Source organism: Argentina silus (genome assembly GCF_951799395.1).
Source record: "Argentina silus genome assembly, chromosome: 9".
Taxonomy (NCBI): domain Eukaryota; kingdom Metazoa; phylum Chordata; class Actinopteri; order Argentiniformes; family Argentinidae; genus Argentina; species Argentina silus.
The window spans coordinates 18,197,254-18,211,672 of NC_139663.1; the positions used below are offsets into that span (position 1 = coordinate 18,197,254).

Genomic DNA, 14,419 nt, shown 5'->3' on the forward strand with positions numbered 1-14,419 from the left:
GTGCCGTCCTCAGCTCTTAATCCTCTCCTATATGCACTTCACTGTCAGGGTCAATTCCATCAAGGGATAGAGCCCCTATGTTCCACCACTACCCCCCATTGTGTGTGTGTGTGTGTGTGTGTGTGTGTGTGTGTGTGTGTGTGTGTGTGTGTGTGTGTGTGTGTGTGTGTGTGTGTGTGTGTGTGTGTGTGTGTGTGTGTGTGTGTGTGTGTGTGTGTGTGTGTGTGTGTGTGTGTTCAAGTTCATTTGCAGCAGGAGAGGGTGTAAAGTGCATCGTGCAATGTCAAAGGGGACAGAACAGGAAGGGGGGTGGAGGTAGTGTCCATTGAGGGAGGGGGGTGGAGGTAGTGTCCATTGAGGGAGGGGGGTGGAGGTAGTGTCCATTGAGGGAGGGGGGTGGAGGTAGTGTCCATTGAGGGAGGGGGGTGGTATATCAATTCAGCAGTCTTATGGCCTGCGGGTAAAAGCTATTCCGAAACCTGTTGGTCCGGGCCTGGATGGTCCGGGCCTGGATGCTGCGGTACCGTCTGCCAGATGGCCTTCCTCTTTCCATCTCTCGGAGTAGATATCCTGGACGGCTGATTAACTGGGCTGGTCCTTAGTGACTTGGAGATCGAGGAACTTGAAGCTGTTGACTGGGGTGTAATCGTTAGTGATCAGGCCAACCACAGTGGTGTCATCAGCAAACTGGATGATGGAGTTGGAGCTGTGTGTGTCATGAGTGAACAGGGAGTACAATTGAGCACACAGCCCTGCCCCCGCCCCCTGTGTTGACAGAGTGGAGGAGGTGGAGCTCCCGACCCTCACCACCTGGGGTCTGCCCATCAGGAAGTCCAGGATCCAGTTACACAGGGAGGTGTTCAGACCCAGGTCCCTGAGCTTGGTGATGAACTTGGAGGGGACGATGGTGTTGAAGGCTGAACTGTAGTCAATAACAATAACGTTCTCACTGAGGTATCTTTCTTGTCTGGGTGAGGTAGAGCAGTGTGTCGGGTGAGGGCAATGGCGTCATCAGTGGATCTGTTGGAACGGTATGCAAATTAGAGAGGGTCTAGTCTGGCCGGTAGTGTGGAGTTGATGTGGGACTCAACCAGCCTCTCAAACCCCTCATGATGACAGGCGTGAGTACAACAGGGCCATTAAGATAGTCAGTCATTAAGGCGCAGGTTACCTTGGTCTTCTTGGAGACTGGAACTGTGTGACCATGTGTGTATTATTTCCCCCCCAGTGCGACCCGTGTGACGGTGCTCCTGCTGCTGCGCTCATGTGACCTGCTGTGCCTCGGCACGGAGGGCGGCGGCGTGCACTTCCTGGACCTGCCCCGCCTCTCACTGCGGGACAACCAATCGCTGCTCCAGGACCAGGTCATGCAGAGGTGAGTGACAGCGTAGTGGATGTGTTACTGACACGCTGTAATAAAACACCCCTGTTTCCTGCCCTCGCACCTCCCAGCTGTGCTTGTCAATGATGGACCTTCTACACACACACACACACACACCCACACACACACACACTTCTGACTATTTCTCTCTGTCTCTCACCTCCCTTGACCCCCACTGATCCTCTCTAGTTGGGTCACTGAGTTCACATCTCTATCTGGCTCTTTAATTCTCTCCCTCTGTCTCTCCCCCTACTTCTCTCTCTCTCCCTCTGTCTGTCTCTGTCTCTGTCTCTCTCTCTCTCTCTGTCTGTCTGTGATGAATGTGACAGAAGTGGCCATAAAGCTGGTGGTGAGTTGTGGTGTGTCATTCTCCTGACACTGTGCTGTAACCAATGGAACCCCTCATTAAACAGGATCATGAGGGCGGGGCGCGGGGCTAACAAGCGCTCTGAGTGTGTGTGTGTGTGTGTGTGTGTGTGTTTCGGGGTGCGAACAGAGCAGCTTTGTGCTGCCTGCCAAACCTTGGTGTTCCGGTTGGAAGGTGTTTGAGCCGAACTCCGAGAGACACACACACACACAGTGGCTCATCACCGAGACTATGCAGCAGGATGCCGGAATTCCTAAAAATACCCGGAGAGAGGGATAGACAATGGAATGCTTTGTGGGGAATGTTGCTGCCTCTCTGGTTCCGGAGAGGATTTTCTCCGCTTTGTGTGTGTGTGTGTGTGTCTCTCTCTCTCTCTCTCTTCTGAGCTTGTTCTGATTCATATGGAGTGGCCCCACTTCACTTCATCCTCCTTTCTTCCCCCCTTCCTCTTCTTCTTCTCTCCTCCCCTTTTTCTCTCCTCTCCTCTCCTCCTCCCCACCGCTGTGTCACATCTCCAGATATCTCGGGGTGTGTCGTTTGCCACATTCCACCACGCCCTCTGTCACTGTCATTGGACGTTCCCGCAATTCTCTGGGATTGTGATGCCGGTTAACCAGAACTAATCTTGCTATTCATTGGATTTCACATTGTGATACAGTACCAGTCTTCGGGGGGTCATGATCAAGAGTTCAAAAGGTCAGGACGCTTAGTGGCGTAGCACACTTTGCAAGGTTCCTGATGCGATTCCGACCCTCAACATATTTAGAATGTCATCCCTCCTCTCTCTCACATCCTTCCTGTCAATCTCTACTGTCTCTGTCCCAATGAAGTAGAAATGGTCTAAAAAAAAAAAACATATTTAAGAGTTCCTTTCATTTGGAGTGAAACGAAGATGTCATTGGTTTTCCCCTGCACACTGTCACACCACATCTACTGATGACTACATGGGTAATGGTGTTTTTCAGCGTCCCTGAGGACTACAGGTGTGGGAAGTCCCTGGGGCCGGTGGAGTCTCTGCAGGAACACCCTCAACAGCCAGGGAAGATTCTGATTGGCTACAGCCGAGGCCTGGTTGTCCTATGGGAACTGAGCACCCGCCATGCAGAGCACCTGTTCCTAGGCAAACAGGTGTGTACTCCAAAACTACCTGTACTAAAGGGAAATGGAGCATCCAGCTAGTACACTTGCATACTACACTATACACCTACTGAGCACTTCATTAGGAACACTATACTAATACTGGGTAGGGCCTCCCTTTGCTCTCAAAACAGCCTCAATTCTTCGTGGCATTGATTCCGCAAGATGTTGGAAACATTCCTTTTGAGATTCTGGTCCACGGTGACATGATTGTATAACGCAATTCCTGCAGACTTTTCAGGTGCACTTTCAAGCTGTGAATCTCTCCCGTTCTACCACATCCCAAAGGTGTTCTATTGGATTTAGATCCGGTGACCTGGGAAGGCCACTGAAGAACACTGAACTCATTGTCATGTTTATGAAACCAGTTTGACACGACTTTTGCTTTGTGACATGGTGCATTATCATGCTGGAAGTAGCCATTAGAAGAGCAGCAACAATCAGCAACAATATTCAAATAGGCTGTGGCATTCAAGCGATGATTGATTGGCATTAATGGGCCCAAAGTGTGGCAAGAAAACATTCCTCATACCATTACACCACCTCCACCAGCTTGGACTGTTGACACAAGGCAGGTTGGGTCCATGGATTCATGCTGTTGGCGCCAAATTCTGACCCTACCGTCTGTGTGCCTCGGCAGAAATCAAGATTCATCAGACCAGGCTATGTTTTTCTAGTCTTCAACTGTCCAGTGTTGGTGAGCCTGTGCCCACTGCAGCCTCAGCTTTCAGTTCTTGGCAGACAGAAGTGGAACCTGATGTGGCCTACTGCTGTTGTAGCCCATCCGCCTCAAGGTTCGACGCATTGTGCATTCTGAGATGCTTTTCTGCTCACCACAATTGTACAGAGTGGTTCTGAGTTACCGTAGCCTTTCTGTCAGCTCGAACCAGTCTGGCCATTCTCCGTTGACCTCTCATCAACAAGACATTTCCGTCCGCAGAGCTGCCACTCACTGGAAGTTTTTTCTTTATTGTACCATTCTGAGTAAACTCTACAGACTGTTGTGTGAGAAAATCCCAGGAAATCAGCAGTTTTATAAATACTCAAACCAGCCCGTCTGGCACCAACAATCATGCCATGGTCAGTATCACTGAGATCACATTTTTTCCCCATTCTGATGGTTGATGTGAACATTACCTGAAGCTGCTGGTCCGTATCTGCAGGATATTATGCATTGCGCTGCTGCCACACGAATGAGAAGGTGTACAGGTGTTCCTAATAAAGTTCTCAGTGAGTGTGTATACAATGCCCACCATCAGTATTGGAAAGAGGAATAATTTTGTCTTCTTTTAGCTCTGTACTCCAACAGTAGAGATGCTCATCTTTTTAATTCAGTGTTTTTCAGATTGGTTAAACCATTTAGAAATTACAAGCCTTTTTATACACAGTCCCCCTGTTTCAGGGCACCAAAACTATTGGAAAATTGGCTTGACAGGTGTTTCTGGTTAGTCAGGTGTGTTCCGTAACATCATTTGTGCAGGCATAAGAGACCTGTCAATGTCTAGTATTGATTCTAGGCTTTGCGTTTGCCGTTGCTGCTATTGATGTCTGTCAACATGAGGACCAAAGAAACGTCAGTGAAAGTCGTGTGTGTGTGTGTGTGTGTGTGTGTGTTTGCCCCCCTACAGCAGCTGGAGAGCCTGGTGTGGGAACGTTCCGGTAACTCTTTGGTCAGTTCCCATAGCGACGGGGGTTACTCGGTGTGGAATGTTGCCAGCGGTAACCCCTACACTCACCAGCCCGTGTCATCCACCATCCCATACGGTGAGAGACACACACACAAACACACACAGTGATTTAGTCTTATTGAGGGTAAAAGAATACCCTAAGTATACCTGTTTTTGTATCACAGGTGTCTATGTATATTGACAACTTAGTCCTGAAACCATACTGTGTGTGTGTGTGTGTGTGTGTGTGTGTGTGTGTGTGTGTGTGTGTGTGTGTGTGTGTGTGTGTGTGTGTGTGTGTGTGTGTGTGTGTGTGTGTGTGTGTGTGTGTGTGTGTACTCAGGGCCGTTCCCATGTAAAGCCATCAACAAGATCCTATGGAGGACCACACAGTCGGGGTGAGTAGTGGGCTGTATGTCACTGTCACCACAGGCCCAGGTCTGGATGACACAGAGGATCTCACTGCTGTTTTGAAACATGTACACTTAATGTCATCTCTCTCTTCTTCCCCTGCCCTCTCTCACTCGCCCCCCGCCCCCTCTCTCTCTCTGCCCTAACGCTCTCACTCCTCTCCCTGTCTCTCTCTCTCTCTCCTGTATCTCTCACCCCCCCCCAGGTCTCCAGTAGTGTTGTACAGTGGTGGTATGCCCCGGGCCAGTTATGGCGACCGTCACTGTTTGACCGTACAGCAGGACCACGAACACATCACTCTAGACTTCACTTCCAGAGTCATCGACTTCTTTACTATACACTGTGTGGACCAGGAGAAGGGTAAGGCGCGAGCGCGCGCACACACACACACAAACTGTCACATTCCATAGTTGTAATCAACTTTGTGTGTGTGGGTAGACAGGTCAGTGTCAAACAAACCGATGGTAGATGTCAGGCTGTATTCAAAGATCATATATCATAATGTCAAATAACATAACGTGTGTGTGTGTGACCGTCTGTAGAGTTTGATGAACCCTCAGCGTTGGTGGTCCTGCTGGAGGAGGAGCTGGTGGTGGTGGACCTCCAGACCAGCGGGTGGCCCGTCCTGCCCACGCCCTACCTGGCGCCCCTCCACTCCTCCGCCATCACCTGCTCCTGCCACGTCTCCAACGTGCCCCCCAAACTCTGGGAGAGGCTGCTCGCCGCAGGGAGGAGCCAGAGCAAGCAGCACACACACAGGGTGAGGGGCACAAACACACACACGCACACACACACACACATACACGTGCGGTGAGAGAGAGACACACACACACACAGTGAGACTGAGACACACACACACACACACACACACGCAGTGAGAGAGAGAGAGAGACACACCACACAGTGAGACTGAGACACACACGAAACATAAAGCCGCCCCCCTCCCTCCAGCCTGTCTTTTATTTGGTAGCAGGTGCGTTAGTTGTGGTCTGTTAGCTCACCATCAGTGTGTTAGCTTCAGTGGCAGGTGGAGGCCCTGCAGAGCAGACCAAGACCCCTGTGAGGCCGACCCCAGGAGGTTGGCACTAGGGCAGAGGGAACATACCAGTAGAAGTGTGGCAGCCAGGTGTGTGTGTGTGTGTGTGTGTGTGTGTGTGTGTGTGTGTGTGTGTGTGTGTGTGTGTGTGTGTGTGTGTGTGTGTGTGTGTGTGTGTGTGTGTGTGTGTGTGTGTGTGTGTGTGTGTGTGTGTGTGTGTGTGTGTGTGTTTCAGTGTCAGACAGACCGATGGTAGATATCAGGCCATATTCAAAGATCATAGTGCTATAATATAATGTCAAATAACATAACGTGTGTGTGTGTGTGTAGAGTTGGCCGATATGTGGAGGGAAGAACCTAGCACCCACACCGAAACAACAGGAGCTGTTGCTGACTGGGTAAGTGTGTGTATATATAAACACACACAGATTTGATTTGATTTCACCTTTGCAGAAAGGTTATTTGATTGTGTGTGTGTGTGTGTGTAGGCACGAAGACGGTACAGTGCGTTTCTGGGATGCCTCAGGCGTGGCTCTGACCCCTCTGTATAAGCTGAGCACGGCCAGCGTCTTCCACACGGACTGCGACCCTATTGACGACCCCCAGGACCCTAGCAATGACCCCGACGCACAGCAGGAAGAGGAGTGGCCCCCCTTCAGGAAGGTCAGAACACACAGACACACACACACACAGTTTGCGTGTGTGAGAGACAGACAGACGGACACACCCTTGTCCTGTGTAAAGACTACGAGAGTGAACCCCGACCACAGTCTGAAGGCTTTTTAATGACTTTTTTTGGTCCAAGTATGATCAACATCAGAAGGGAGTTTCCCAGATCTCAGGGAAAACGTGGGACTCACATCAGCACTAACAGGTTTTTTTTTACAACCGTTCCAGACCAGAGATTGGACTCGGGTGTTAAAGCTGTTTCAACATCAGCGCAACTCTGGTGGCTCTCCAACATTCTCGATGGTCATGTTTGTTCTCCTGCCGTTTCTCTCTTGACCCAGAGATCTGTTACCGTATCACTCTTTTCTCCTCCTTCCCTTGCTCTCTCTCCCTTTGCTCTCATTCTCTCTATTGTCCCACATCCTTTTATTCTTTTCTTACCCCCTCCTCTCCTCTCCTCTCCTCTCCTCTCCTCTCCTCTCCTCTCCTCTCCTCTCCTCTCCTCTCCTCTCCTCCTCTCTTCTCTCTCTCTCTCTCCCTCTTCTCTTCTCTTCTCTTCTCTTCTCTCCTTCCCTTTCTTCTCTCTCTCTCCCTCTTCTCTCCCTCTTCTCTCCTTCCCTTTCTTCTCTCTCCTCCCTCTACCTCCCTTTCTTCTACTTCTGTCTAGTACCTAGACCCTTTCTCTCCTCCCTGTACCTTTCCCTCTGTAACGCGGGGAAACAGAGCTCTGTGTTCTGGAATGCAGCCCTCATGTGGGACGAGGAGGCTTTCCCTTTTTTCTCTGTAATGAAAACCAGACGTGTGTGTGTGTGTACACCACAGACTGCGAGGAGTCCTAGGCTCCGCCTGGTTTTCCTGGGACAGAATTCCCATATGAGAGGATTCTTTTTGGAATTCCTACTGTGTGTGTGTGTGGGTGTGTGGTGGGGTTGTCCTGGCAGCCAGTAGTGAGATGGGACTGTGTTCATGCCTTCTGCTGTCTCTGTAAGACTAGATTCCTTGTCAGATAAAGACCGGAGAGGCTCTCGCACATAGTGTGTGTGTGTGTGTGGGTGTGTGGATAAAAGGGGGTGGGGGAGGGGGCTGGCATTCCATGCTTTGTGAGGGGGCTGACCAGAGGATGATGCTGTCAGAGGGACAGAGAGTTTGGTTGGGGCCAATGTTGTGTTGTTATGGTGTAACTTGTTCATATAATTGCATACTTTGTGGTTCCACAACTACTTATTTCTGCAGAGTAAGCCCTCCCAGTCCCAACTCTGCATACCTTTTTGACAAAGTAATTGCAAGGGTGTGTGTAGTTCGTGTTTGTTATGATTGTGTGTGTGTGTGTGTGTGTGTGTGTGTACCGGTAATTCATATTGTGTGTGTGTGTGTGTGTTTTAGGTGGGCTGTTTTGACCCGTACAGTGACGACCCCAGACTGGGCATCCAGAAGATCAGTATGTGTAAATACAGCAGCAAACTGGTAGTGGCAGGAACTGCTGGACAGGTACGTGTGTGTGTGTGTGTGTGAGTGTGTGTGTGTGTGTGTGTCTCTCTCTCTAACCCTCCCCCCCCCTCTCTCTCTCTCCAGGTGATAGTGATGACCCTGAGTGATGAGCGGTCGGACCACATGGTCGACGTCTCGGTGGTCGACCTGCTACAGGACCGCGAGGGGTTTACCTGGAAGGGTCATGATAGGCTGGAGCCCAGGCTCAAACCCGCCCCCTTCCCTCCAGGGTTCCAGCCGTCGGTCCTGGTCCAATGCCTACCCCCGGCCTCTGTCACCGCGGTAACGCTGCACGCCGAGTGGAACCTCATTGCCTTCGGGACGAGTCACGGCTTTGGCCTGTTTGACTACCACAGACGCAACGCTGTACTGGCCAGGTACACACACACACACACACACACACACACACACACACACGCGCACACACACCTGATGTTGCAATTCTGTGTCCCAAAGGACAGGTTGGTTGTGGAAGATCCTTTCTCCATACACATGCACGCACGCACACACACACACACACACACTCTCTCTGACACTGACTGTGTCTCTGTCCTACAGGTGTACTCTCCACCCTAACGACTCCCTGGCTATGGAGGGTCCTCTCTCCAGGGTCAAGTCTCTGAAGAAGTCGCTACGCCAGAGTTTCAGACGCATCCGCAAGAGCAGAGTCTCTGGCAAGAAACGACCCATCACAACGCCTACCAGCAAGGTGACACACACACACACACGCACGCACACACACACACGATGTTGCAATTCTGTGTCCCAAAGTGACTGGTCGACTGGTTGGTTGTGGAAGATCCTTTCTCCATACACACACACACACACACACACACCATCACTACCCATACCTGCCACGCAACACACACTTGTAATCTGCCTCCAATCCTTGCTCAAGAGACCCTTTTTTATTCGGATCGCCAATGTTTCTGTGAATTCATCCAAGGAGTGTGTGACATCATACCCTGTGTGTGTGTGTGTGCCTGTGTGTGTGTGTGTGTGTGTGTGTAGGTTCAGGAGGCGAACGCGGCGTTAGCTGAGCAGGACAGCGAGGTGGCGCCTGTGCAGAGGAGGATCGAGCCGCGGTCCGCTGATGACTCTCTGTCCGGGGTGGTCCGCTGTCTCTGCTTCGCTGACACCTTCCTACGAGACGGTACGTGTGTGTGTGTGTGTGTAACCACAAGAGAGGTGTGTGTGTCTCAGTGTGCATGCGTGTGTATAAGCATGAGAGAGGTGTGTGTGTGTGTGTGTGTGTGCGCTGACACCACCTACTGTGTGCTAAGCAAGCCACAATGCTCAATTTATTGTATGTATTTCCGCATGTTCATGTGCATAATGCATTTTTGTGCGTGTGTTTCCTTCCCCACAGGTACACATCACGGCCCTACGTTGTGGGCAGGTACAAACTCTGGGAGTGTGTATGCGTATGCCCTGGAGGTGCCGGGGGTGGGCTCGGGGCGTGTGTGTGAGCGGGGGGCAGGCGAGGCAAGTGTGTGTGTGGAGGCCGTGTTGGGGAAGGAGATCCAGCTGATGCACAGAGCTCCGGTGGTCTCCATCAGTGTGTTGGACGGACGAGGGAAGCCCCTCCCGGACCCCTACGAAGCCTCACAGGACCTGGCTACTGCCCCTGACATGACCAACGCACACTCTGTACTCATCGCATCAGAGGAACAACTCAAGGTGCACACACACACACACACGCACGTGCACGCAACTTGTATTTCGTTAACTGTCCTTCGTTCTTTTGAAGCATGATACCAAAGAACTGATCATATTTACTGGACCATCTACTCTCTCTCCCTCGCCTCCTCCCTCTTTCTCTCCCTCTCCTCCACCCGCTGCCTCTCTGTCTGTCTGTCTCTCTTTCTCCCTCTCTCGCTCTCTCTCCCTCCCTCTCTCTCTCTCTCTCTCTCTCTCTCTGTCTATCCCCCCCCCTCCCTCCCTCCCTCCCCCCCCCAGGTGTTCTCTCTTCCCAAGGTGAGTGCGAAGACTAAGTTCAAGCTGACGGCTCACGAGGGCTGCCGTGTTCGGAGGGTGGCTCTGGGCCTCTACGGCTCCACCGCCCAGGAGGACTACAGCGAACACACACTGGTCTGTCTCACCAACCTGGGAGACCTGCACCTCTTCAACATACCTGCCTTACGACCACAGGTGTGTGTGTTTGTATGTGGGGAGGGTGTGTCAGGCAGTTTTGTGTGTGTGTGTGTGTGTGTTGTGTAAACCTTCCTCTCCTCTCTCGTTGTGTAGGTCCGCTATGACTGCATCCGTAAAGAGGACATCAGTGGCATCGCATCCTGTGTCTTCACCAAGAACGGACAGGGTGAGCAAATATACACACACACGCACACGTGCACACACACACACACAGTCTCTCACAGAGTGGAAAGACACAGACACAGCTACATGTCTGCTGTTTGTGAGGGTATATGAAGGTACTGATGTGTGTGTGTTGCAGGGTTCTATCTGATCTCCCCGTCAGAGTACGAGAGGTTCTCTCTGTCTGCTAAGGTCATCACTGAACCACTGTGTGCTGTCGACGTGGACCGGTCGCTTGACCCTGTCCCATCCAGGTAATCATGACCACACACACACACACATATATACAGATGTTAACCCTGACCCAACCATGTAACCACCATGACCACACTCACGACAAAAGATCTAACCTCATGGCTCTACAGCAATGTCACTGTTCATTCACCAAACCTAACCCTGACATGTGACCAAACCCCTAACCCTGACATGTGACCAACCCTAACATGTGACCAACCCTAACATGTGACCAACCCTAACATGTGACTAACCCTGACATGTGACCAACCCTAACTCTTAACATGTGACCAGGTCCTAATGTCACTCTCTCTGTCTCCATAGCGACTGTCCAGCCACGCCACCCCAGGCTAACGGAACCCACAAGAATCAGACTGGACTAGCCGAGGGTACACACACACACACACACACACACACACACAGGCACACACACCTCCTGTTTCGTGCTCCCACTTTCCTTTGCCTCCCCCCCCCTCTCTTTCTCCCCCTTTCCCTGCTGTCTTTTTCTCTCTCTCTCTCTTGCTCTCTCTGTCTTTTAATCAAGGAGAGAGCACACAGGGGTGCCTCTCTGGTATCTACGGTAACGCCCCAAAAAATGTCCCGTCATCAGTCAGGCTGAGCGTTCCGCTCTCGCCGGGAGGGGGGAGGAAATGAAGGGTCGCCATGGAGACCCGAGCCATGCTTGTTTATGTCCGATGACCAACGTTGAGGCTTGGTCAGAGCAGAACCGGGCCTGGTTGCATTAGAGAGGCCTTAGTGAATCTAGAGAACGCAAGCAGTGAATCATGTACAATCGGTCCGGTACAGACTGGAGACTCCCTCCCTGTGCAGATCCTTTTCCAAGTTCTCAGAGGTGGAATTCCAAGTTGCATAGGCCGTACATTGCAGTGTTGCTGTGCCGATGAACAGATCTCACAGCATCTGGATAAGCGTCAGACATCTCAGGAACCGCATCGACGTGATGTATCCATCTGGTGCTCTGTGCAGCATGACTGCTACTGTATGTACACAACAGGGGAGGCTGGAAGTGGTAGGAATCGGAGGACGGGGCTCATTGGAACGCATGGGAGCCCGTCCTCCAATTTTCTACCTCCTCCAGCCTCTGCTGGAGTACTGCACTACTGTATGGAGACGACCTGGAAGTCAGCCAGAGACTCTGTGTGACCTCTGAACCCTGACCCCCTCTCCTGCTCCCCCAGGGTTAGGCGATGACTCCCAGAGTGCCCTGTCCTCCCCCTTCCTGTCCTCCCCAGCCCTCAACTCCCCCCTGGACTCCCCCCTCAGCAGTGCTGACCTCACCCTCGATACGACAGGCGACCTGACTGTAGAGGATGTCAGAGACTTCCTAACGTAAGACACACACACACACACAACATGCATGCATGCATGCATTGCATTGGGGAATGGTTGTAGGTTTGTAGAAATATTCTATGATATTTTGTGGGAGAATCTAACCGTGTGTGTGTGTGTGTGTGTTCTCAGCACTGTGGACGAGGCAGAGAATAACTTGAGGAACATCACAGAGGAGGATGGGCGCTCTCCTGGCATCCTCATCAACTGACCAGGTGGACACCAGCTAAACACAACACACACCAGCTAAACACAACTCAAACAGACTGATTGATGTAAACACACACGCGCAAAGCACAGACCAAGTACAGAACACACAGTACCAGTCAAAAGTTTGGACACACCTTCTCATTCAATGTTTTTTTTTATTTATTTTTTTATTTTCTACATTGTAGATTAATATTGAAGACATCAAAACAAAATGAAAGAACACATATGGAATTATGTAGTAAACAAAAAAGTGTTAAACAAACCAGAATATGTTTTATATTTTAGATTCTTCAAAGTCGCCACCTTTTGCTTTGATGACAGCTTTGCACACTCTTGGCAAGGTGTGTCCAAACTTTTGACTGGTACTGTATATACACATACTGTACACTTACTTACATTTAAATACATGCATATTCACAACAAAGCATGTACACACGCCTCACAAAATGTTTTATATATATATATATACACATACAATAACACACACACATACCGCACAGGTACACTCAGACACATGCAAACACACCTGTTTCTAATGGAGCTAGGTCAGGGTGTGCAAACTTCAAAGGGATCAGTCTGAGAGCTGCATTCCAATAACACCCCCCTCTGTCTGTCCTCAATAACATCCCCCTTCTCCCTCCCCCTTTTCTCTCTTCTCTCCCTCCTTTTCCCTCTCTTTCTCTGTACCCTATGGAGTTTAGCTGGATAATATTTGTATTTACTACCCCCTGGTGGTCAAGTCCGATAACACCACATACATATCATATGTGTATTATGTGGTTTAGTGTGGTCTGGTTGTTTAGGGTTCAGGGTGGTGTTACGTGGTTTAGTGTGCTCTGACGTGAACTGTGGTCAGTTCCAGGTGTACCGTGGGAGGGGCCCGCTGGACTGCAGTGGACAGCAGAGCTGGACTGGACTAACAGCTGGACTAGATGGACTACATCTCCTGCACTTCCCCAGTAGTCCCAGTACTCTACTCTACTGTTCCCCAGCACACCCAGTACTGTAGTCTACCCTCCCCCAGTATTCCCAGTACTCCAGTTCTCTGCCACAAAACAGTGCTCTGACTCTAAGGGGAACTTTGAACGAACGATGCCACACAAACCCATCTAAGGAACCTCCCCTGTGGAACTGGACTGAAACGGTAGAGAATAGAATGACGGAATGTTCTCTCTCTATGGTATAACCACTAGCAAACAACGGGGGTCTGGAACGGAGCTTCAGGATTCCGTATTCCCACACAGTATTATCTATCCCATCCCTCTCTCCTTCCCCTTCCTGGAGCGCCAACACTCACCACTTCATACTTCCTGGTCTCTGACCCATTCGGCTCCAGCCAGTGAGGATGAAAGGACTGTGCTTATGGACCCTTTGGGATCGGGTGAAATGGTGGATTTCCCTGTATTTTCTGTTCATGGAAACCGAGTGCCATGAGCCGGGGTGTGTTCAAGGTCTCTCTACATGGTAAAACTGGAATCGGTGCTCAGTTAAAAAAAAAAGACAAAAAAAAAGGGTCCTTTTTAATATTGTGTGTGGCAGTTACTCACTCTTAGACGTTCCACGTCACTGCGTCCTCCTTGAACATACCCCTGGTGATGAACTGTGAATCTGTAGCAGGGTGAGGGAAGAAGAAGGGAGTGGTGTCGCGTTGAAGAGAGCAGAACTCGCGCCCTCTCATGTACAAAATGAAGTATTAAGACTAGGAATATTGGATCTGCAGCATTGGTGTCCTTTAGCCTGGGTGCCAAGTTTCTGCTTCAGCAGACACCTCAGGCTAACTACAATTAGCTTAGCGGTGTAGCGCAGCTGTCCGACACATTAGGGCTCTGTCACCCAGGCTGTCTGTTATCCTTTGCTGCATCTCCAACAGTCCAAAGTGGCCTCCTCCCCCTGGGTGACACGATAGGTGAAAGCAATATGGTGAATGCCTATTGGGAATCTGCTTACACCTTTCAGCTATTTCACATCCAGTGAAAATGAAGGACAGAAGGGAAGGGAGGGAGTCACTTTAGACTGTTGGGACGGTTGTATACTGTGTTGACTGTCTCAATGTTATTAACATCACATGAAGGAACTAACAATGAAGGGTTTTGTATTGAAATGATGCTATAGATCTGTTTTATATTGCTTCTGAGAAAGGGTATTTTCTATTG

The 14,419-nt window shown here is 50.5% G+C and overlaps 1 protein-coding gene across 1 annotated transcript in view; it reads left to right on the plus strand.

Annotated features, from left to right (window-relative positions):
* The window catches only part of llgl1 (LLGL scribble cell polarity complex component 1), a gene marked incomplete at its 5' end in the record, with an annotated part of 23,762 nt that extends 9,416 nt beyond the window's left edge, over positions 1–14,346 (plus strand). Inside the window, 20 exons of the mRNA XM_083677610.1 lie at positions 1,229–1,375; positions 2,714–2,876; positions 4,514–4,649; positions 4,896–4,950; positions 5,169–5,323; positions 5,506–5,723; positions 6,330–6,397; positions 6,488–6,662; positions 8,052–8,156; positions 8,241–8,533; positions 8,715–8,865; positions 9,168–9,309; positions 9,526–9,836; positions 10,116–10,307; positions 10,404–10,476; positions 10,612–10,726; positions 11,031–11,095; positions 11,906–12,056; positions 12,189–12,271; positions 13,123–14,346. Coding sequence (XP_083533736.1) covers positions 1,229–1,375; positions 2,714–2,876; positions 4,514–4,649; positions 4,896–4,950; positions 5,169–5,323; positions 5,506–5,723; positions 6,330–6,397; positions 6,488–6,662; positions 8,052–8,156; positions 8,241–8,533; positions 8,715–8,865; positions 9,168–9,309; positions 9,526–9,836; positions 10,116–10,307; positions 10,404–10,476; positions 10,612–10,726; positions 11,031–11,095; positions 11,906–12,056; positions 12,189–12,267 — 2,794 coding nt within the window. The 3' untranslated portion in view covers positions 12,268–12,271; positions 13,123–14,346. The remainder of the gene's footprint in view (positions 1–1,228; positions 1,376–2,713; positions 2,877–4,513; positions 4,650–4,895; positions 4,951–5,168; positions 5,324–5,505; positions 5,724–6,329; positions 6,398–6,487; positions 6,663–8,051; positions 8,157–8,240; positions 8,534–8,714; positions 8,866–9,167; positions 9,310–9,525; positions 9,837–10,115; positions 10,308–10,403; positions 10,477–10,611; positions 10,727–11,030; positions 11,096–11,905; positions 12,057–12,188; positions 12,272–13,122) is intronic.
* Positions 14,347–14,419: the final 73 nt, after the last annotated feature.